Below are 23668 nucleotides of genomic sequence, written 5' to 3'. Positions count from 1 at the left end.
GCGAGGCGATATCACCTCCGTCGCGGGCGAACTCACCGTCCAAGGAGCCGCTCAGGAAGGTGGCCACGTCTCGGTCAGAGGGAGGTCTTCCGATACGCTTCTCCACAACGGTGCGCAGGGCAGTCGTCGCGATGGACCTCACCTTGGCGTCGGGGCACGTCAGGAGCCGGAAGGCGTGTGTGACGACAGCGATGTCACATAGGTCTCCCATGCGGGGGACGTTGGCGCCACCGTGCCTGTGTGCGATGTAGATGAGCTCATTGTCTCCTTAGCAGAGTTTAGCACTACAGCTGGTTTCGGGGATTTTTCACCAAATGTTTTGTTGTTGTTGTTGTTTGTTGCTAAAATCAAAACTTTTCATGGGAGAGGGTTGGTTTCAATGAAAATGTCATTGGGACTGTTTCTTGGGTCCAGGATGAAGACCCCTGAATAGCCCAGTGGATATAGGAGATCCAGGTTCAGAGCCCTTCAGATCCATGTTCTGAACCAAGCAGAGCGGGCACTGGAACCTACCACTACAGTGGGCTAGGTAAGTGCCCTGACCACTGGGCTATAAACTCTCTCTCTGGCCCAATGAATAGTTGATGATGTATCTAGTGAAACAGCTCCATAGACGAGAGTGAGAGAGCCCCACCACAGAATAGGCAATAGCCTGTTGGCTCAGGCATTCACTGGTTTCTGTACAAAAAATTTTTGAACAGTCTTGGTTTTGTCCCAGTATAGAACGGGAAACTTTTTGAAATTTTTTTTTTCACATGAAAGGAAAACCATTTCCCATCCAGCTCTCCTTAGCACCAGGTTACATGATTTAGTTCACTACCACGGTCAGACAGAAAACTGACTAAGACACTGTACATGAAAGATCAGAATAAAAGGCAGGGTACCAAGTTTAGGGAAGTGTCCCACTGGTGCCAGGGATCAGGATTATAGCTCATCATTAATAATACAGGCATGTGAATAAATGAATTATACAGACAATACCAAACAGGGAACAGCCGTGAACACCAAAGAGGAGAGGAAGATAATCCAAGGAGGCCTAAACAGATTGAGTCTTGTTTTATTTCCTGCCCATGTTTCCAATCTGGGGAAATGAAGCTAATCCACCTGAGGAAAAGCAAGCTAAACCCAAGGTCCTCAGTGGGAGAGAGGAACCCAAGGAGAAGGCACTGATGAGAGGGACTCAAAGGTGGAGAGTAGGCAGCAAATAAGTGTGTGAAGTTGCCAATGCAATATGGCTGTGAAAAGGCCAATGCAATTTGAGATCTGCATAAGAGTCTTCACGTCTCTGAGCAGGGAGGGGAACAGTCCCTCTTTGTATGGCTTTGGTGCAACCATATCTGAAATATCAATCCATTAGCCATTGCAGCTGCTCAGCCTGACATGATGCTCCCAAAAGTGATTCATGCACAGGGTGATGCCTCCACCACTGTCCTTCCTCCGGGACACTGCTTCGGGAGGGCAGCTTTAAAGTATGCCAGAGGCTGTGTGGGAGCCCTGCTGGTGGGGATTGTGCAGTAATTTGCTGACTCAGTGCATCCCCAGCTGTCATATTCACACCCTTTCTCAGCGGAGACCCTAGATGAGCATTCAGAGGTGTGAGATATTAATATATACGTTAGCGAACATCTTTGAAAAGTCTAGTGTAGACAATGCGCGCTGCTTTTAATGTGTTACGATGGCTGAGTGAAAATGTAGGGGGGAGCTTTAACTCGACCTGTTTAGCACACCTTATAATAAACACTACATAGGCTTTTCAAATGTGCTAGGCAGACCATATTAGCTAACACATGCTAACATCAGACCTTTAAATCCTAGTCCATACAAGACTTTAGAATTTGTGTTGGCTACCTGTGAGCCCCTCAAAAGCTGCTGGGGGCCCTCAGAAATGGTCTTCACCAGCAAAAGCCAAGATAGACCTTGGATGAATTGATCTTATGCATTCCTTTCTGTGTACTGCATCACCAAAAATACTGGCAATTTGGAAGTTATTCTGAGAAGAGCAACAAAATGAGCCAAGATCCCTGTTCTTTACAGTGTGGCATAGGGCCCTGAAATACTTTCCAATTTACTATTCAGTGTCTGATGTATCTTTCGTGCTAAAACACTGGAAGCAGATGTAGCCCAACCAGTCATCTCATACCCTGTTCATATACTGACCTCTATTTACCCATGGAACAGCAACAGCACAGGCAGAAGCACCGTTAGCTTCGCCTACACTGCCCCCTCCAGGGCTAAGGGGGGTTTCATCTCCCTGGCCCATTCAATCCATGATCTCTCATTGTGATGGGGGTGGACTTTTGTCCAGTAAGCACTAGACTGACACCCACCACTTCATTTCATATAGCTGTTTCATGTAGCATTTCACTACCACAGTGTACCTGGTCTGGGTTTGAGCTAGTGACCTGCAGGTAAAAAGCTGCACAGACCATTACTGCTCCCCTGAGCCATCCAACTCACTAGAATGGAATTGCTTCTAACATCAAGATTATTGTGAAGCACTTTCAGATCCCTTGACATGATAAGACATGCAGGGAAATGTAAGTTGCTGTGTTTTGGTTTTTAAATTTACCCTAAGGTTGTCCAACCATTTGTCACAATCTAAAGAGAATGTATGTTGTTCCTCTCTTTATTTTCTCTCTTTTGATGTATCTTTGTTTTCCTTCTCTATGATGATGGTCATATGGAAAATGGACACTTGCAGGTGCAAAACAGCCATAGATCATAGACAGCACAGCTGTGCAGCAGCTTGGTCAGAGGGTAATGTGTGGTTAGGTGAACAGGTTACAGTTCTCTTGCTGGATGGTGAGTTTCCTTTGAGATATTTCTTTCCAGCCATAGCTGTGTTTCTTCTCTACCACCAGACACTCTATCCATACCTGCACCCAAATCCTCCTATATCCACTTCCTTACACCAGCCATCAACGAGATCCATCAAGCTATCGCCCCTGTTAGTCGCAATGGGAACAATGTATAGAGTATGTGCTGCTCTTGCTGTCTCTTCTCTGACTGATGGCTACAAAACCTCCTGGGGCACGTAACAACCGGAAGGCTGGCAATTAAGAGTGGCAGGCAAGAAGCTTTGGAGGTCCAGAAAAGACAGAAAACCCTGGTAAGAAGCAAAATATTTTGTTTATAGGTCAGTAAGCAGGGGAGGTAAGGGATTTGTTTAGTAGGCTAAACGGGTGGGAAGGGAGGAGATATGAATATGTCCCCACTAGGCAGAGATTGTTACATGCTCCAAAATGACTGTATAGGGAGCACCGTGACAGTACCTGATGCTTCACCTAACACGTAGGCTGACAGAATTCCTACCCCTAACAACTTACCGTCTAAACTCCAACAACTACACCACATGGGACAGGTGTTCAGGTGCAGAGACATCACTGGCGGCATCAGCATAGAAGGCTTCACAGAAGGAGTAGGTTTTCAGAAAGGATTTGATGAGAAGAGAGAGAAGGCACATGGCACCGATAGAGGGGTCTGCTCCAAGCATTGGGCACAGCATGAATGAGGGTCAGAAAGCAACAGGGGGAGGTATGGAGGCATACAGGAAGTGAGAGACGGTGATAGCTGGAACTGCCAGCCAATAGGACAGCGTTGGAACTTGATTAGGGCTGAGTTGACCTCTCTGGCTACCAAAAAAAAATTGGATGTTTGCTGTCTTCTGAGTTGCTCATTGGCTGGCTAATTTTGCAGCCCTGGTAGAGCAGGCTCTGCTAGTATATCTAGCAGCAGTGCTCCCGATCTGGGACAGATAGCGAGAGTCACAGATAAGCTGTCAGAACTTGAAAATGGACCTGAAGATGCTCCTAGTCTTTATTGCACCTCTCCTTTATTCAACTCTAGGCTTCCCTGTTCAGGTGAGAGCGATTCCACTCAACCCTTCTGTTTACTGTGTTTGATCGCTGCTTCTTTGACTGGTGGATGAGCCTTTTTAATATTTCCCAGCTGTGTTTCTAAAAGAAATACATTAGCTTGTAACATTATTTTTATATCAGTCTTTGAGATTACTTCTTCCATTTGCTCTTCATTTGTTGTTGTTGGATTTTTTGAGTTAACATGCAAAAATGAAAACTTAAATATATTGGTTTTGCAGGAACGCAATGGACATGCTGGTGCAAGTAAGTAGGATTTATACAATACTTTAAATATAAAAATGTAAAGAAATTGCTGACCACTTACCAAAATAAGACTGTATGAAACAAGACTCTTGTAGCCAGATCCTCAGATGGAGTAATTCGGCGTAGCCCCATTGAAGTTAACAGAGTTATACCCATTTACACCAGATGAGGTTCCTGCTCTTGGTAATAAATGTGCCACTAAATTGCACTTATCTGGTTTCCAGTGAGATTTTGGCTTTCTGCTCAATTTCCCATCTATTTCATAGAAGCACAAATGAACTGTCAGAGAACAATACAACTTTTATTGTAAAGCACTGTCCTTACAAACACTTTACTGAGTTCAATAATGAATAGCAGCAGAAGGAATGAGAAATTAAGAGGTGCAGACAAAGGAGTAAAGATGTTTTCAGTTGAAATGTGAAAAGAGATGGAGTCACAAAGGCATACAGCAGCACTGGTCAGGTGGCATAGAAAAATGCACATGGACCAGCTGTGGTGAGGACAAGGGGAGTTTTAAGAAATAAGGTCAGTACTGTATGTATATAGTGAGTGGAAGAGAAATAGAGAGATGGTGTCAACTGGAGAAAGGCCAAGGTTTTATACACAAAGAGCAATTTTGCACTAGATCCTGGAACAGGTGGGGAGCCAGCATAGTTGTTTGAGGATGGGGTGTGCATATGTATGTATGCGCATGTGATTGTACAGGTCTGAAGGCAGGTAGCAGCAGCAGTACATGCAGACAACTGGAGAGTTGGGAGGTAGAGAGGCCATTGAGAAATGAATTGCAAAAGTCCTGGAGAGAGGAGATGAAGGCAAAGCTTTTAGTAGAGGTAGAGGGGAGGCAGTTGCAAATGGGTAATGTTGTTGTACAGCTTATATGTATACACCTAGAGAGAGAGACAGAGACAGAGAGAGCACTTTTCATTAGTAGATTTCAAAGTGCTTCACAAACTTTTTAAAAATGTATTCATTCTCACAGCAGCCCTGTGAGGCAGAGAAGTGCTGTCATCCCCATTTTTACAGCTAGAGAAATGAGCCACAGGGAGACTAAGGGACTTGCCCAAGGTCACACATGGAGGCTGTGGCAGAGAAGGGAATTGAACCCAGACCTCCCAAGTCCTAGGCCCTAACCACTGGACCATACAAAGACATAAAACAAGCAACCATAAAGCCTCATCTAGGGCATTCACTTTTATTTGTTTCATCATGAGAAATAGAGGGAAGCTATTGAAAAGCTCTAGAAAAGAGCCATGGAAATAGTTGGAACTCTAAATGGGACTTAAGTGCAATAAGAAATTGCAAAGACTGTAATGATTTATCCCAAAGGAAGAACTGTTAAAAGGGATTTGCGTGAGATATTCAGAACTGTTAACTGGCTCCTTTGTTCCCTGTTTCATAATGTGAGAACAAAGGGACACTCTGTGAAATTAGAGGTCAGTAAATTTGGAGCCAACTGAGGGACACACTCCATTGAGTAGTCAACCATTGGAGCTCACAGCTGCAGAGGGTCCTTGATGGAAATATTATGGGATGATTGAATTTCACAATGCACAGAAGAAGTTTTAATTTACCTTTGTTACAATTTTTATCTCTTCTGTGAAATCTGGTATTTATGGCGTCACTAAGGAAACTTTGAACTGCATCATTCTATGTCATACCTGATACCCTAAGCCCATGCAATCAGGCATGTGGCACTGACAGGTGCATTCTGGGACTTCTACCTGTAGACACCCTAATAATTTAAGACCATTTAATGGCAGCTTGGAAATGAGAAAGAGGGTGCAAGGAATCTTTCCTTCCACTCAGCACACACATGCAGGGGGCAAGCATAATTTGGCTGGCAACCCTTGGGAGTTTGTGGTCAAGCCACCTGTACTAACAGCCCCAGAGGGGAGCAGGTCCGGGAGGGATGGAGGTTCCTAGTGAACACCAAACAAGCACCAGTCAAGCCCTCATGCTTTTCCCAGGTGGTGCACCAACTTCCTCCCCCAAGAGGTGCACAGATATTATGATGAATGCAGCATAAAAACAGACAGACAAGCACATAGGATGTGCCCCTCTTACTATGCTTCAGCTCAGGGGTGAAGTTACAAGGTTTGGGTAGTTTATCTTGCTACGGTTTTAACATCCATGTTTCCTCTTGTAGATGTTACTGTTTATCCTACGAAGAGTGAAGTGACCCCTTCTAGTGACATTTTACAGTCCTCTCAAGGTAAATGATGTAAAAACCTAGGCCCAGTAACTTCCAGTCCTCTCCTGGTTAATATGTCTGCCTCTAATAAATTCAGTCATGATAAAAAATATAGATCTAAGATAAAGCAATGCAAATCCAGCATCTTGTTTACTCAGACTGTAAATCACAAGCATCTTACTGTGAGATCAGGAGCACTGCTCTGCATTGTCTCTATCTTTGCTTGTTTACAGGAGTGTCATATAGCTGGAGTGTTTCCTGGCACACAGTGTTAATGTGCTCTGGACAAGTTAGGCTTGAGAGTGCCGCATCATGTGCAGGCGTGCAAGGGAGCATTCACCTTCTTGCACCTGGGCACATTCTGTTCCTTGTTCTCCCCAGAAACTTGTCCTAAACCCCGCAAAGTGAGCCAGGAGGGGCCAGGCCAGGCATCCTGCTTTTTCACACAGGCCAGTGGAGCCTCCTCGTGTTGTGCTCTGAAAGCGTGGTGCAGCTGCCTTAAAAGAACAATATGCACCAGTGCTTTGTTTGTAATTGATGCTTCTAGCATTTTAAAGAATTCTTGCTGGGATCCTCAAAATCACCCAGAGAACCTTTCCCCCAAGGAAAGAAATGCAGCAAGTTTGGAAGTGATTTGGAACTACATACTCTGTTATCGTGCTCCCCATTCTCCAGACCCCTGAGTAAGACTTCAGGAAGCTTTAACACCTTTGGTTCCTTCTACAAACTACACCTCCACCGTGTAGACAGAAAATGAAGGGTTTGGCTTTACTAGGATTTTACAAGCCAACCAATGTAAACAATATAAAAATGCAACAATACAAAATAAGATCTAGTTTTCCATCTGTCGCTCTCAAACTCAATAAGGCTAAGAAAAAAGGTACCCAGTAATGCCATGTAAAAGCTGTGTCCTGTGTATTCTGATTTTCAAGACAGGACACCTAAATAGGGCTTCAAACTCTTTCATGTGGACACTCAGTTCAGTACGTAGGTACCAAACATTGGCAGTGAAATGCCAACACAGGTGCACAAATAAAAAATGTCATCTTGTCTAGATGTCCAAACTTCAAACTTATGTTTGCCACATTTAAAGAAAAGTTCTCTAGAAAATAGATACATTTTAGTGGAAAAGCTTGACCACTCTTCCTTATTTTCTACTGGTCACATCTCGGCAGACATGTAGGGTCTGAAAAGCAGTGGAAGCATGGCAGTTCCACTCTGCAGGGGAGGCAGATAGTAAAAAATCTTGGCTGAAGGGGCTGCACCCTTTGAATGTCCCAGACCTGCTCTGCCAGAGCTCCATCTATGATAGGACTGGAGGAAGCAATTTGGCCTTTGGCCAGGAGTTCAAGATCTAAGGCCAGATTTACAAATGTATTTAAGTGCCTAAAGATGGAAATTGGTGCCTAGTGAGATTTTCAAAAGCACCTAAATGAATTAGGCACTTGACTGACTAATAGAGTCCCCCATATTTAGTGATTTTTCATATGTTTCTCAATTAGTTCAAACCATCTCTAAAATTTACTGCCACTGAAGAATTTTTCAGGTTGCACTGAGCTTTCAGGTTCAATGGATCAGAATTGACTGAAGTTTGCTACAGTTACATTTGATTTCAGTGGCGTTACACTGATATAAAACCGAAGTAAGAGAGTGGAGAATCAGATCCAAAGGCTTTTTGGAATTTGTTCCCTATAAAAGGAATTTTTATTGTGGCTTTTAACTATTCATTACGTAAGAAGAGATGGGTCTATTCTGTTCTCCCTATGTTTGTGTAACATCCATTCATGTCAATCCATTTGGTTTGAGTTGTGCAAACCAGATTCAGTGGGGCCAAAGATTGGGTCCTTAAAGGGTGGTAGTAAAAAAAAAATAATTTGACTTATTCATGAAATTGTTTTAACTAAAAAATAATCACAGCTCTTGGGGGATTGCAAGATTTTGTGCTTCTTAGCAGCATAAATACATGGCTTTATGTCATGCCTGCTCATAAATTTCTTTTGGGCGTGATTCTGATTTCATACATGCTGGTGTAAATCAGGAATATATTGAATGAAATCAATGGAGTAACCCCAGTGTGACAATCAGGACCGGTATATGCTTTGGGAAGGGCAAACTGACATCCTTGCATTTCTGTGCAGAAGCTGAGCTAGCTACAGAGACAGATACACAGGAAGACGTTTTTAACCGAATTTTGAAAGCTAACGCAGGTAATAACTTCAAAGTTATAGAAGTATCTTGGGTGTTTTCAGTGTTTTTTTTCTGCTGCCTTTTATAGCAGTTGGCCCAAATATTTCTCTGGTCTTATGAACATGAAGTGCTCTAGATAAACTTAGAGAGAAGACACATACCTTTTAGCTAAGCAGTCTTTAAATCTGCCAATCTGTCCAGTTGTGCCTAGCACATTTAGTGTTGAAGATTATATATATTTTGGAGACATCTGAACTGTGGAGGCAGATTAATAATGGCTTCAGCTGTAATTTTGGATGTCTTTGTACTTTTTGGATTTAGAAACAGATCTTTGAATATTTAAGTCATTGTTTAATTGTCTTGAATGCAAACATCTTGTGAGTAGCCATGGGTCTTCAGCCATGATAAGGCTTCAGGATATTTGGTGGCTGATCAGACCCACTCTGTCCCCATTTCAGCCTCTTTTTTTGAGTCTTCTGGATGCTTTTGGATCTATTTTGTTAGTTTTCTTCTCCCTCTGTTCTCTGCTTCTCCCCCTTTCCCCCTTCCAACAGTCTTTTGAAATGACTTTACTCCAGCACATAGAAACAGTCTCTCATGTATCTCTCTACATACGCTCTTCTCTCTGTCCATTCCTGAATCCTCCATTCCTACGCCCTTTTTGCTCTCTCTTTTGAATTTTGATTATTGAAATGTTGATATTTTTAAGGTAGCATAAGCCTCTCTCTGCCAATTCCATCACCCCTCCCTATCTAAACCCTACCTAACTGAGCCAGAACTTCCATTCAATGAAAACAACCCTCTCATCTTTTCATATTACGTTCCTCTTTCTCTCTGCACAGACACCACCCAGCGCTTGCGTGAAGGTGACATTGTTATGACAAAGAGCCGAAGTGCTATTGGCTGTTCAGATCGCTCATGTTTTTGGCCCCAATCCAGCGATGGCATTGTCCGTGTCCCCTATGTCTTCGCTCCCGACTATGGTGATTTGCATTTCTATAATATTTTTTTAATTAATTGTCATTGAAATGTTAATTAAATTCCAAATGCAAACTTAGAAAAAAGGGACAATGCAAATATTTGATGCAACACATGCCACTAGTTCACTTATGACACACATACATAGATAAGCTGTACATTACAGTGAGAAAAGGGAGCAAATCGTCGCAAGGTGATTGCACCCATCCTGCCAACGATTCTATTCTCTTGTAGACAGTGATGGCACTTCTCTGTAATGAGGTATTATTATTAAATACACTTTATAAGACGTATCTATTGCATCACCCTTCGGATGCATTCATTATTTTTTGAATCACACGTGTAGCAAAAGGGTTGCCCATAATAACAGACAGTAGCTGGACCATCCCCAGATTAATCAACCACCACCCCCTTCATCTAAGACAAGAAACGCAGAAACCAGCCTGCTGTCCAAACCCTTCTCAGGCCAAGTCCTGAATACAGAGAAGGATCTTGCACTAGGCCATAAAAGCAGTTAGGGTGAAATTCAGCATGAGATCGACTTGCCACTTAAATCCCTCATAAGCACTATTTTGAGCATACATTGACTTTTATGCTTCAAATAATTGTTCTTGTGTGACAAGTAATTTAACCCTTTCTTCCCCAGATGAGGCACAAATACGGTGGATTAGTGAAGCCATGGCAGAGTTTGAAATTCTAACGTGTATTGATTTTGTGAATCACACAACAGAATCTGACTATCTAAATATTAAGTCAGGGAAAGGGTAAGTCCTGCTGGCACTGACTCTTATTAAAAATGTTATTCTAGCCCACTTTTCATGTCGCTGCTTCTTTAACCTTGAGAGGATGTAGAGAGGACAGTGAACTGGATTTATTTGAGAAACTCCAGGCCGTTTGAGTGTGCAAAGTATCCTGCTCAGTGTTAAGCAATGAGGAGCAACATTAGGAACTAACCAAATGCAGACTTAAAACAGCTCACAAATCCAGGAAAAGCAGCATTAAGGTAGAAACTGCATCCCCAGTGCTGCTGTGCCTGGGCACTGTGACACACACTTGAGCACAATACATGGCAAGCTGCCATGATTCTTAATTTGCATCAGGACGTATCAATTCTAATAGAGTATGGAAGAATTAGTCCTCTAAGTCAGGGGTACAGCAGGCTGTCAAGGCCAAAAATCCATCCAAGAGGAGGACTGTCCAATATCCCTGTGATTCAAAATGCCTTCAAGTTTGCTCATTCTCTAAAAGAAGCCGCAAGCTAAACTTTACAGTAGTTTTAGAAAAAAATCATGTTTCTAAGGAACAGTGGGTGAAATTCCCCCTGTGCAGGAGGCCAGCACACCGGAACGGAGGACTCTGCACCACTTAAGGGCTAATGTGGAACTTAAGTGTTGCCTAGGTCTTGCACTGGCCCTCCGCCCTGGCGTGAGTTTTACCCTAGTATGTGCCCCTAATATCACAACAGACAGAAGAGAATGACCATTCACTCTTTTAATAAACTGTGATTTGAAATTCTCTGCACAGTCCCCAAGGCTAGTTGATATCAAACTTTTCCTCTCTTTTGGTGTTTGTCATTCTCAGCTGCTGGTCCCACTATGGAAAAACTGGAGGTGGCCAGATTGTGTCTGTGATGAAGCAAGGCTGCATGTGGAAAGGGGTAATTCAGCATGAACTGAACCATGCACTGGGCTTTCTACATGAACAGGGTCGAAGTGACAGAGACAGTTATGTAAAGATTATGTGGGAGTACATTAGTTCAGGTAGGTACACTTGTACTCTTCTTTAATGCAGATACTGGATTAATTAATGTTTTATTGTTCCAAGCTGGTCCTTGTTCCTGGAAAAGAGGGAAAATTGATACATCTTCTAAGTATGATATTGTATATTACAGGTAATAAAGGCAACTTTAAGAAAACTGATAATTCCAACAACCTGGGCCTTCAATATGACTATTCCTCAGTGATGCACTATGGCACGTAAGTTGGAATGTGGGATTTCTTTTCTTGAAGGCACATAGAGCTCAAATCTCTTGTTGAAACTTAGGAGACACAATTACTCTTCATAATTATCAGCTTTACGTTTTTTCTGAGGAAAATATGAATGGTTGTGATTCAATTCAAACAGACCCTTTCTGCAAGATAAGTTCATTGTCCTTTATCTCCCCATTAAAGTCATTTGAAAGTGAGATAAGGGTTGTTCCAGATTTACTCTCCTTACATGACATCCAGATCAAATTTATACAAAATATATTTTTGCCAGCCCTGTTGTTTGATCTTGTATCTGAAAGTCTCAAGGCAGCAGCTTCCGAGAAGAGCTCCTCATTTGTCACTGCTGAGGACGTTGATTACTAGGCCTCAACCATAGATAGGTGTATATATGACCTATTGGTGAGTATAGTGTGTTGTGGAAGTGAGTCCAGGCACACAAATAGGCATGGGCTAATGCTCTGTTATTAGCAGTACTACATACTACTTCTCTGTATTCCAATACCACGTGCACTAGACTATCTCTACAGGTACTCATGTGGACCTCATCCCCATAGTATCTGAACACCACCAAGTTAAATATGACAACAGTGTGCTCTCTCTCTCTTCCCAGCCACTAAGAGGCAGACTTAGAGGGCTTTTTCACAGTGGGTAAGGGTGGTTGGTTTGGTTTTGGGGGATTGTTTTGTTTTTAGTGAATCAATGGAAAGTTGGAACAAAGAGGTGGGCTTTACATTTAGTTCTCAGTGCAGTGAGGTTAGTGGTCCTTCTATTATGTGGTAGTAGGGTCTGTAGTCTTAAGACTGGCTCCTGTGAAGCTTCTCTCTTCCATGGTCATGATCCTCCATCATTTCCTTGTAGTTTCGTTGTTCCCATGGAAAACAGATTTCGCAGGAGATCATGATCATGGAGGGAGGTGCAGCTTCACAGATATCTAGGACCAGTTCCATGCAAGGCTTTGAAAATCAGGACCTTGACCTTGAATTGGTCTCTGTGTTAAGCCCTCAGTAGAATTGGGGTTCTCCAGGTCCAGTCTGGTGGCTTTAAAGGACACATTTCTTCAGGTGATCTTAAAGTCCACTGTCAGCTCAAATTTGTCCTCAAATTTAGATTTTTGTAAAAATAAGCTTTAAGACAAAGAGAAATGTCATAATGATTCCCCCCACCCCCACACACACCGTGGAAACTATTTTCCTTCAACAAAACCTATGTATCACTTAAGCTAAAGTGTACTTTATTATTATTGGCCAAATTCATCCTTAAGGTAACTCCATCAATTTGGCCCATTATAACCATAAGGCTTAAGTATGCTTTAAGTGGTATGTAGGCCAACCTTGTGCTGGTCCTCTACATAGGGATGAATGTCACTCTAACAGAATATTCAGAGAATACCATGTACTCAGTATGCATTACTACTGTTCCATATGAAATGGTTGGTCAGAAGAGTTATTCTTCTGACCACAGTATTCTTGCAGCAAGTTAAAGAAATATGGGCTCGATGAATGGAATATAAGGTGGATAGAAATCTGGCTAGATCGTCGGGCTCAACAGGTGGTGATCAATGGCTCCATGTCTAGTTGGCAGCTGGTTTCAAGTGGAGTGCCCCAGGGGTCGGTCCTGGGGCCGGTTTTGTTCAATACCTTCATGAATGATCTGGAGGATGGCATGGACTGCACTCTCAGCAAGTTTGCAGATGACACTAAACTGGGAGGAGTGGTAGATACGCTGGAGGGTAGGGATAGGATACAGAGGGACCTAGACAAATTAGAGGATTGGGCCAAAAGAAACCTGATGAGGTTCAACAAGGATGACTTAGGACGGAAGAATCCCATGCACTGTTACAGACTAGGGACCGAATGGCTAGGAAGCAGTTCTGCAGAAAAGGACCTAGGGGTTACAGTGGACAAGAAGCTGGATATGAGTCAACAGTGTGCCCTTGTTATCAAGAAGGCTAACGGCGTTTTGGGCTGTATAAGTAGGGGCATTGCCAGCAGATCAAGGGACGGGATCATTCCCCTCTATTCGACATTGGTGAGGCCTCATCTGGAGTACTGTGTCCAGTTTTGGGCCCCACACTACAAGAAGGATGTGGAAAAATTGGAAAGAGTCTAGAGGAGGGCAACAAAAATAATTAGGGGGCTGGAGCAAATGACTTATGAGGAGAGGCTGAGGGAACTGGGATTGTTTAGTCTGCAGAAGAGGAGAATGAGGGGGGATTTGATAGCTGCTTTCAACTACCTGAAAGGGGGTTCCAAAGAGGATGGAGCTTGGCTGTTCTCAGTGGTACCTGGTGACAGAACAAGGAGTAATGGTCTCAAGTTGCAGTCGGGGAGGTTTAGGTTGGACATTAGGAAAAACTTTTTCACTAGGAGGGTGGTGAAGCACTGGAATGGGTTACCTAGGGAGGTGGTGGAATCTACTTCCTTAGACGTTTTTAAGGTCAGGCTTGACAAAGCCCTGGCTGGGATGATTTAGTTGGGAATTGGTCCTGCGTTGAGCAGGGGGTTGGACTAGATGACCTCCTGAGGTCCCTTCCAACCCTGATATTCTATGATTCTATGATTCTAAGAGTTATACAGTTGCAATGTGGGATGGGAGTAAGTGATGTACAAGTATTTTTACTGCTGTAAAGCATATGGATTACACAATTAAATACTGTAAAAAACAATTAGATTTAGAAAACATGATCTTTCCTGTTTCTGCAGAAATGCTTTCTCTAACACCCCTGGGAAAGCAACTATTATACCAATTCCTGATGCATCTGTACCTCTTGGACAAAGATATGGACTGAGTAACCTGGATGTGGCCAAAATCAACAAGCTCTATAACTGCAGTAAGTGCTTCATATCTATCTTCTGTTCAGAGCCTTCACAGAGGCACAAGTGTAGCCCTGCAGAGAGATGCTGTATTTGGAACATCCTGAAACTTCTACACTAAATCCGTGGTTGTACACATTAAAAACACATGGCATTCAGAGGATGCACCTGAAAACCAAAGATGATTACACAATATGTGATTTGTTTCCAACTCTGTTGGACCAATTCAGCCCAGGTGTAAGTGGGTGCAGTTCCATGGAAGTGCACTGAATTTGGCCTATGTAGTCTTTCCATTGTGTACCTCCTTTCAGTCATTTGACTTCCGTAGAACTCAAAAAACAACTGTAAGAACTTCAAAGAGTTTGTTATCACATGTGTCTCTGATTGCAGACATAGGTAATTTCAGAGTTGAAAAGACCAGAAACAGCTGGGGGCCTCTCACATCTGGAACCGTTTTGTGACAACTCCTCCATTCAAAACCTACATATTTTTAAACACTTAAGTTTTAATTAACTTTAAAAAAACTTTAATATTTAAATCTTTAATTTTAACTTTTTGTACCAGAGAAGGCAAAACCTCTCCCATGCAAAATACAAAAACAAATTCTAAGTCTCAGGGGAAAGCAGGATAAATAGAAAATTTCCTCCTGACAAGAGGATAGTCTGCTGACTCCTCCCAAGCACAAAACTGACTAAAACCCCTTTAATATAAATACCATGGTGTCATCTCATTTTTGTTTAAATATACTATATAGCTTGACTTCCCTCATCCCCAATTTAAACCCATGCAGCTTATTTGCCACTATCTCAGCAAAATTAACATTTTTCTTAGATATGCAAAAAGAAACCTTAAATTAATGTCCCTTTGCTCTGTTCTGGACTTTATCTGTAAAAAGCTGGTGCGTTTCCCTTTTGCTAATGTACTTACATTTTCAATATAGATATTTATGAATGATCTGAAAATTAGAATTACACATTTCTTCATTTAGTGGTCTGAATTTTAACTATCACAGATGTGCAGAGACCTTGAAATTAATGTTGGCATCAGGGCCGGCTCCAGGCACCAGCTTAACAAGCAGGTGCTTGGGGCAGCCAAGGGAGAGGGGCGGCACCTGCGGCAATTCAGGGGCGGCAGGTCCCTCGCTCCCTCTAGGAGCAAAGTACCTGCCGCTGAACTGCCGCTGCCGATCGTAGCTTTTTTTTTTTTTTCCAATTGCCGCCGCCGATCGCAATCGCGGCTTTTTTTTTTTCCTTGGGGCAGCAGAAATGCTGGACCCGGCCTTGGCTGGCAGATGACAATATGGAGAACATTTCATTCTAAACAGAGCACAACTATACCTGACTTGAATATAAAAGAGTCTCTAAATCTGATTCTAGTACAATCATTGTTTTTTCTGTTAGATCGCTGCAGCACCATCCTTGATAGCCCATCTGGGTCACTGAGCTCTGACAACTTCACGTCAAAATACTCAGGCAATGCTACCTGTTTCTGTCTCATCCGAATCCCATCCAAACGGGTAATTACAACGATTTGATAGCTTCTACATGTAATTGAATTGATATCTGTGTGATTATGCATTTTGCTGTGCTTGCTACACTCCAGTTTCCACATATGGACATAATACAAATTTCAAATTAAGTTCCTTCCTTGGGATATGCAGCTAACATAATAGATATTTTCTTTCTCTAATTTATAACATTCATAGTCACATGCTTAAACTACGGATGGGAAAAGACAGGAGTAGTTTTGATTTTGGAAAACTTCATTGGTTGGACCTTAGTTTTGCAAAACCAATGGAAGTGGCAATTCACATTCAGATTCTATTTTATCTGAACTTTCAGGGTATGGGAGAAGAGGCTGGATAACTAGTTCCAGTTCGGGCTCATATCTGTTTTGACTCACTCTGATCTAACGGAACCTGCCTGAAATGAATTAGGCTGGTGGGTATTAAAAGGTTTGTTTCCTCTTCTCTTTCAGGTTTCTCTGCAGTTTGATGCTTTTAGTCTGAAGTCCTCCACAGACTGTAAAACTGAATATGTTAAAATATATGATGGGGTCAGCCAGTCTTCTGAGGTTCTACTGGACAAGACTTGTGGGACAAAGAGTCCCCCAACCGTAACAGCTTCTGGTAGAACTATGCTTGTGGAGTTTGTCAGGGATGGCATTGGTGCAGCCACTGGCTTCAAGATCTCCTACACCTCTGGTAGGTCCAAGCCCAGGAAGAATGGCAGAGAATCAGACGTAAACAATGTAAAATCAAAAGTCTTTTAGCTTTACCATCATCCCTCATCTTGCTTTGCGGATATAGCAGCTCAGTCTTGTTATGATTCTGTAACTAATTTCAGTAAATGGGGCACATTCACTAACACTAAGGAGGTCATCAGTGTGATGTGGTTCCCAGACTCTACAGTTTGAATCATCTCTCAGATTTATGCCATTGCAAATCTCTTTTTATGACTCGAATAAAACTTGTGCCCACTGGAATATGATCATCTGAATTTTACCACAACGGATCATAGATGAATTTTAAGTAAAATTTGGATCACGTTTGCCTAATGTATTGCGAAGGGCAGAATTTCAAAAGCACTCGGTGTTGGCCTACCACTGCTCCCATTGGAGTCAGTGGGTAAAACTCGCTTCATAGACTTCAGTGGGAGCAGAGGACAATGGAGAATGCTTCTGAAGATATCCCCTAAGACTGTAGCCCTCCTAATGAAAATTGTATTACATTAGCCAGCTGAGAGGATCAAAAATATGTGTTAAATAACAGCACAATAATACAGTTTGTCTGATATATTATTTTATTACACAAGATAAATCATTGTTATGTATAAAAATGTGGCTCCTCTGTGATGGATGCAGCTCACAAGCCTACAATTCAGAGGGATCAGATAGAATCAGACAGAGGCAGATTACTTGGGAAAGAAGTCACATAATAACAGGCAATATTTCTGACCAATAATTCTTTCTACCAGGTAAAGATCTTTAGAATTCATTCCCCAAAGAGACATTTTTCTCAGGACCACTTATCTAATCACTAAGCTTTGGATTCTGATGTCCCTGTGTAACATCCATTCACATTAATGGTGGTTATAGACATGTATGGAGGGGAAAGTATGCTAATTCTCCATGCCGGATTTGTGTGTCAGCTTGCGGGACTACATATCAATTACTGTAGAGAGATGCACAAGTGTCCTGACTGTAAAACAGAGCATGGTCAGACATTCCAGTATTCATATAGTTCACAGAAACCAATGTTCACACAGCAAGATAGTATTGCAAGCTAAATATTCTCTCTCTCTCTCTTTTTTTTTTAACAGTAAAGACACCACGCACCACGTGAGAGGATCAGCATATGAGACAAAAGGGAAGAGCCTATTCTGTGAAAATCTAAATTATGCTTTTTCTACTTTGCTTCCTTTTCTTGCTATGATCAAAAGGAAATTTTAATTCTGTTATGAATCAAAGTCTCCAGCTTCTGTACCAAGTGTGCTCCCTGATTCAGGTATAAATGGGAGTTCTATGTACCCTATGCCACCCCCTCGTGTCATATGATATCTGCCCTCGACAAGGGTATATAATCTTATTGTCTGCACAGTTAAGTTATTGTCTCTTTATTTAACTAACAGCATTTTAATAAAATCTTCATTAAAAAAAAACAAACCTTCTCCCTTTCTTGGACTTTTTTATTTTTTGGCACTCATTGCATTAATTTCTAGTTTGGGTTCTCTAGTGTTTTAATGGACCTCTTTTCGCCTCTGTGCTTCCGTATATAGAAATTATCTGGGTTTTTTACAATAGAGATGATGTTTGTAAATCCAGAGTTAAGATATTGGGGTTCATTATATGCCTGATTTGGATCTCTCTTCCTTTAACATTTAATAGAAACTATCTATTCCTATTACCTTTTTTTATGCTCACTATAAAGTATATAAAGCACCTCAAACCCATTATCACATCCTGCCAGACAGTGTAGAAATGACATTTTTATGTATATAATGGCCACAGTATTTGTTATTCCTGTCCTCTATTGGATGGAATTAGAACTGCTCTATGGTGTTGTCACAGTTTCAGGGTAACTGCACCTATATCCCCCATTCCCTGGTCCATTCCAGGAGTTCCCAGTCAGGTCTTAGGTTTCCAGCCATCACCTATCTGTGGGCAGGGACTCTTGTCCCACTCCCTTCTGCCCAGGGATTTTAAGGCTGCACATCTCCCTGCCCTTACCCTGTGATATCCCCAGCAAGCCAGTCTATCTAATGGCCAGTGCCTGTGCATTGCTGTCTCTCCCCAAGGGCTGTGAGCAGTGCATTGCTAGCAGCTACAAGTTAACACACAGCTCTTTCTAAGCAAGCCCATTTATTGTTATGTTAAAAGCATTACAGAGAAAACATAATAAAAACAACAAGCCGATTTAATCACACACTAACCATACCAGGTGTCACCCATCAGTCATATGGGGCCCTAGCAGGCCAAAGTCTTTCCAACCCTTCTGCAAAGGATGGGGACCCACTTGGACAGAAGGTCCTGTCCACTTGCTGGACCAAAAAGAAGACTCTTAGTTTAAATGCAGCCTTTTTATACTGAAAGCCCTTTCTTTGTCTGTTGGTCTCTAGTAAATCCAGTTTGAACTTGTACATGTAAGCCATCCCAGGGGGTCGTACCTCTATGGATGTGTTTACAACCTAAGTAGTTCACCTTAATCACCCCTCACTGTTTTTGGTTCCTGGAGGAGCTGTGGTAAACCTCTCCCTTAGAACAGCATACAATTTCTGGCCCACAGTGATACAATATGGTCTCCAAAGATATTGCATGGGGTTGCAATATCTGTCACAGGTGTGTGAGAAGTCCCAATACCGCAACAGCTAAAGATTCTAATTTAAAAATACAAGCTATTCACAGTATTACACGCCACAGCAATCAGCAGACGAACACAGACATGATTTGTAGACTCCAGGTAAAATAACAGGACAAGAATGCCCCTTAACCAGAAAAATCAAGTCAAGATATTGCTTGTGATGCTGCAAGCAAACTTACAATTCATTTTTAGATGAACAGCAGACCAAAAAACCCTGTACAAGCACGTCCAATCTCACAAACCCTTTCCTGTTTTCATGTTATATTGCCCCCATAGTCACCTCACAAGGATGCTGGTGAACATTTCAGATCTCATGAGATTTGTGAGTCACATATTACGGAAAACATTTAGACAGCCACAGGGCACCATAATCTTGAAAAACGGAGAGACTGATTTTCTGCTGCTTTGCATCTTTCTGCTGCTTTGCAGAGTCATTTATACCCATGAAAAGTTATTCTGATTTAGGAACAGTCTACATCCACTTTGCACAAATGTAAATAATAAGACAAGACCATTTCTGAATGCCAGATCAGGCCCTGAGTGTGAATACTGAAGGCCTGGCTGATCCTGACTGTAATGTTAAATAAGAATTCAATAGTTCATCAAGAGAGAAGGCCCAGAACTTGTTTATCAACTGTCCAAGCACTCAGCTCTGTCGGAGTCTGTTGAAGCCTGTGGAAACATATAGACCCAGATCATAGGGACTGCCTATGACACTTTGGGGAATCTGTATGTACAACTTATGAATTCTGTTTGATATTGGGGGCTTGTGATGGGGTGCATACCCCACACAGGCTCTGAAAGAATTAACTGCAATTGGAGAGCTCAATTAGGGCATCTGCTCACACCTGGTGGGTGGGCCAGGCCCAATTTAAGATGAGTCCCAGGTGAGTGGTTACTATAGGGAGAGGAAATCTGGAGCAGAAGGCAGGGTTTCAGGGAAAAGATCTCTGTAGTCCTTCTCTTGGCAGTAGCACATGGAGAAACCTGCTGGAGGAAGTTTAGAGGGAGACTTAGCCTGAGGATCCTCTCCTGGGTAGAGAACTCTGGCAAGAGATCAGGAAAGACATAGAGAAGTTACCATTGTGGCACAGATTCTAGAGGTGAGCACTGATAAAAGGGGCAGGACCTGGACTTGCAGGGAGAAAACCCTGGGAGGCAGTCAACTGAGGAATAGAGCCCAGAGGAAATTTAAGAGAGATGAAACCTCCTGCCTGAAGAGGTCATAAGTGGTTTAAATTAGCAAGCACCTCCCCTGAAAGGAGGGTCAACCTTGAGAGGCTGTGGAGCCAGCAAAGCTGGAGAGATCATGACACCCTGGAAAAAAGGGTCTGTAAGGACTCCTTGGGCCTGGAGTCAGAGTGAGAGACTGGGAGGGATAGCTCAGTGGTTTGAACATTGGCCTGCTAAACCCAGGGTTGTGAGTTCAATCCTTGAGGGGGCCACTTAAGGATCTGGGGCAAAATCAGTACTTGGTCCTGTTAGTGAAGGCAGGGGGCTGGACTCAATGACCTTTCAAGGTCCCTTCTAGTTCTAGGAGATAGGCTATCTCCACTAAGTAAGTAATAAGGACTTTGAATTATTTGTTGGTGGGTTACTCTGTCAGGGGAGGGCTATAATTGATGTAGCCAGAGGATTATTAGAGGAGCTATTGGCTGGAGGTGCTAGAGGAGATCATGCTCTGCACAGTAGTAGGAAAGGGTGGACCAGTGGTGAGGCCACTTTACATATAAAGAACTCTGTAGAATTTACCTTAAACTGCAGATGCCATTTTGAATGTAGGGCTCTCTACCTTCTGTGTTGTTCTGTTCCCTCCAAAGCAGAGGTAACAGGACAAGTCCAAAGGTTGGTGGCAAAGGGCTATAACAATATAGGGTCACTGACTGAAGTGCTCTCCTACTGAAATAGAATTGCTCCAAACAATAGGCTGGCTCCTCTCCAGGAGAAGAGTCATGTGCTAGGGGTCTGGGATCAGCTGAAGCGGTAGATGTGGGAGTCATCTGACAGAGGGACTGGAAGGTTATAAGAGGGCAAGACCTGATCATTTTTGTGTCTCTGGCTGTTTTCACCAGCTCAGGATGAGGGAAGTTGCTTCAGAATCCTGAGCAGGTAGGGGAAGATCCTGCCTACCTGAATGCAAATAGTACCCCAAGGACTTCCCACAGAAGAGTGAGCTAGAGTGGGGGCCAGTGTGTTCAGGATGTCTGTGTACTATGATCTGTAATCTATGTTAAGAGCCATGAAGTGAGAATTCTGTGCAAAATGTCTGTGTGCCTGATGTGTTACATCTTCTCAGATGCCCCTTGGGGAGGCAAACCAGAAGGCTCACACCTCTGGGGTGGAGCTCTAGGAGAGGCTATGTCTAAGCTACTCTGGTATTTTGGCAGCAGGAGGGAGCAATGATCCTGCAGGTGGGTTGTGGGGCTCCATTTCTGTGAGGAGGTAACAGTCTGAGTTGGTGCCAGGAAAAGTGCCAGAGAAGCAAAGGGAGGAAACAGTGTGGAGCCAGCTGAGACCCAAGGAAGATTAAAACACATGGCTGGATGTCCTCCAAGTAAGCTGGTGAGCCACCAGCAGGGAGAATAGGGCCAACTCTCTGACATGCTGTACCTAGTACAACCCTGGGGGTGGCAGTAAATCACCTTTGCATTACCCCAAGCCCAGGGCAACTGTGTGGTAGGGTGATCCCCATTGCCAGACAGAGCAGTCTCAGCTGCTCTTACATCTGGCTGCTTGTGGCCCCATAACATCTTCTCTTCATGGAGTGTGGCTGCTGCCTCAGTTTCCTGACTTGATTGCTTGGTTTAGCTAGTAGGCTAAACCGGCCAACTCCACATCTTGCAGTCCCAAATAATATGAAAATCTTTACAGTCTCCTCTGTGTCACAGCCCTCCCTTAGGGGTCTTTTGAGGGTCCATCAATCTTTCCCTTCTCCAGGTGTAGCAGCAACACTTTCTGCTGGTCACTCAGAATTAAAGGGGAACATGTGTCCTCCCTCTTCCACTAGCTCCAGGTTTGGGACCTTGACATAAATAAAGCTGACACCAGGCCTGACACCTCCCCTGCTTCTTTCCAAAGTCTACTTACTTTGCTTTGGCCCTGTCCCTTAAAAACCCTCTCAGAGGTTGGCTCACTCACCAAAGAACATAATTCAAATATTATTAGAGTTTTTAAAATTATAGATGACTTTCTAACACACAAGGTGTTGACTCAACATGAGGTAATTCTCTTTTGGACCACTGACTGATAAAGAAAAAATAATCCCTGGAGACATGGAAGTTGGTGATTGCCTGGGGATCAGTGATCATGATCCAGTTATAGTCAATATGGGCAAACAAAAGACAGATCCAACTAGCCCTACACATACACACATGTGCTGCTTCAAAGGTCTAATTTCCCAAAGCTGAGGGAAATCATGACTGGAGCTGAGTCAGAGGGAAAAATATAGACAGAAAAATGTGAACTAAAATGGCCAAAAAGTCATGATTCCACAATTAAGGAAGAGGGCAACTTTGGCTAAAACCCATCTTGGTTCAGAGGTGAAATGAAGGCAGCAATTAAAAATAAAAAAGCAATACCTAACAAGTGTAATAAAGGGGAAGTAGACAGAAATTCATGTAAATTTAAAATCATTAAGTGTAGAAAATTGATAAAGAAGCTAAAGATGTCAGGGGGAAATCCATGGCTAGCAGAGCGAGGGACAACAAGGAATCTTTTAAGTATAAGAGGAACAAAAGAAATCCTAGCAATTCTATAGGGCTATTACAATATTACGATTTCCATCTCATTAATGATGAAGTAAAGGAACAAAAATTCATAAATATTTATGTTCTGTATTTGGAAAGAAGTAGGATAATGTAGTTATCACATAAAGATGATGAAGTACTTTCCAGTCCATTAGTAGCTAAGGAGGATGTTACTCAACATCTACTAGAGATGTTAAAAAAAACATTAAATCAACTGATCCACATAACTTGATCCCAAGAGTCCTATAAGAGTTGACTGAGATACCTGACTTTGATGATAATTCTAATAAATCTTGGAATATTTGGGGGAAAGAGTGTACCAATGCTGTAACAATATTCAAAAAGGGCAAGTAGGTTCACCAGGGTAACTATAGGCTGGTTAGCCAAACATCAGTCCTGGACAAAATAATGGAAATGCTGATTTGGGATTCAGTTGATAAAGAATTGGGTTTAATTATATTCCGATCAACATGATTTTATGGAAAAGAGGTTTTTTCAAAGAAACGTGACCTTGTTCTTTTGGCAAGATTACAAGTGTGGTTGATAAAAGTAATTGTGTAGATGTAATATACTTAGAGTTTTGTAGGGCATTGCACTTAATACTGCATGACATTTTGACTAAAAAATTTGCACTCAACAATATCAATAGAGTACAAGTTAAATGGGTTAAGAATTGGCTAACAGATCTCAAAGTAGTTGTCAATGGGGAATCATCGCTGAAGAGGGGTGTTTCTAGTGGAATTCTGCAGGGATCGATAGTAGCCTGATGCCATTCAACATTTCCAT

At 42.5% G+C, this 23668-nt stretch overlaps 1 protein-coding gene across 1 annotated transcript; it reads left to right on the top strand.

Moving 5' to 3' along the window:
- Nucleotides 1-3791: 3791 nt before the first annotated feature.
- On the top strand, nt 3792-17902 carry LOC117877257 (astacin-like metalloendopeptidase). Its single transcript, XM_034770200.1, has 12 exons — nt 3792-3860; nt 4097-4121; nt 6268-6333; nt 8451-8519; nt 9342-9482; nt 10124-10241; nt 11059-11237; nt 11369-11453; nt 14168-14295; nt 15679-15794; nt 16256-16481; nt 17599-17902. Exons 1-12 carry the CDS (start codon nt 3792-3794, stop codon nt 17619-17621), a joined length of 1245 nt encoding a protein of 414 aa, XP_034626091.1. The 3' UTR covers nt 17622-17902.
- Nucleotides 17903-23668: the final 5766 nt, after the last annotated feature.

This window comes from Trachemys scripta, chromosome 4 (genome assembly GCF_013100865.1).
Source record: "Trachemys scripta elegans isolate TJP31775 chromosome 4, CAS_Tse_1.0, whole genome shotgun sequence".
NCBI lineage: Eukaryota > Metazoa > Chordata > Testudines > Emydidae > Trachemys > Trachemys scripta.
Note: the sequence above shows the minus strand (reverse complement) of the source record. Positions and strands in the feature narration are given on the sequence as shown.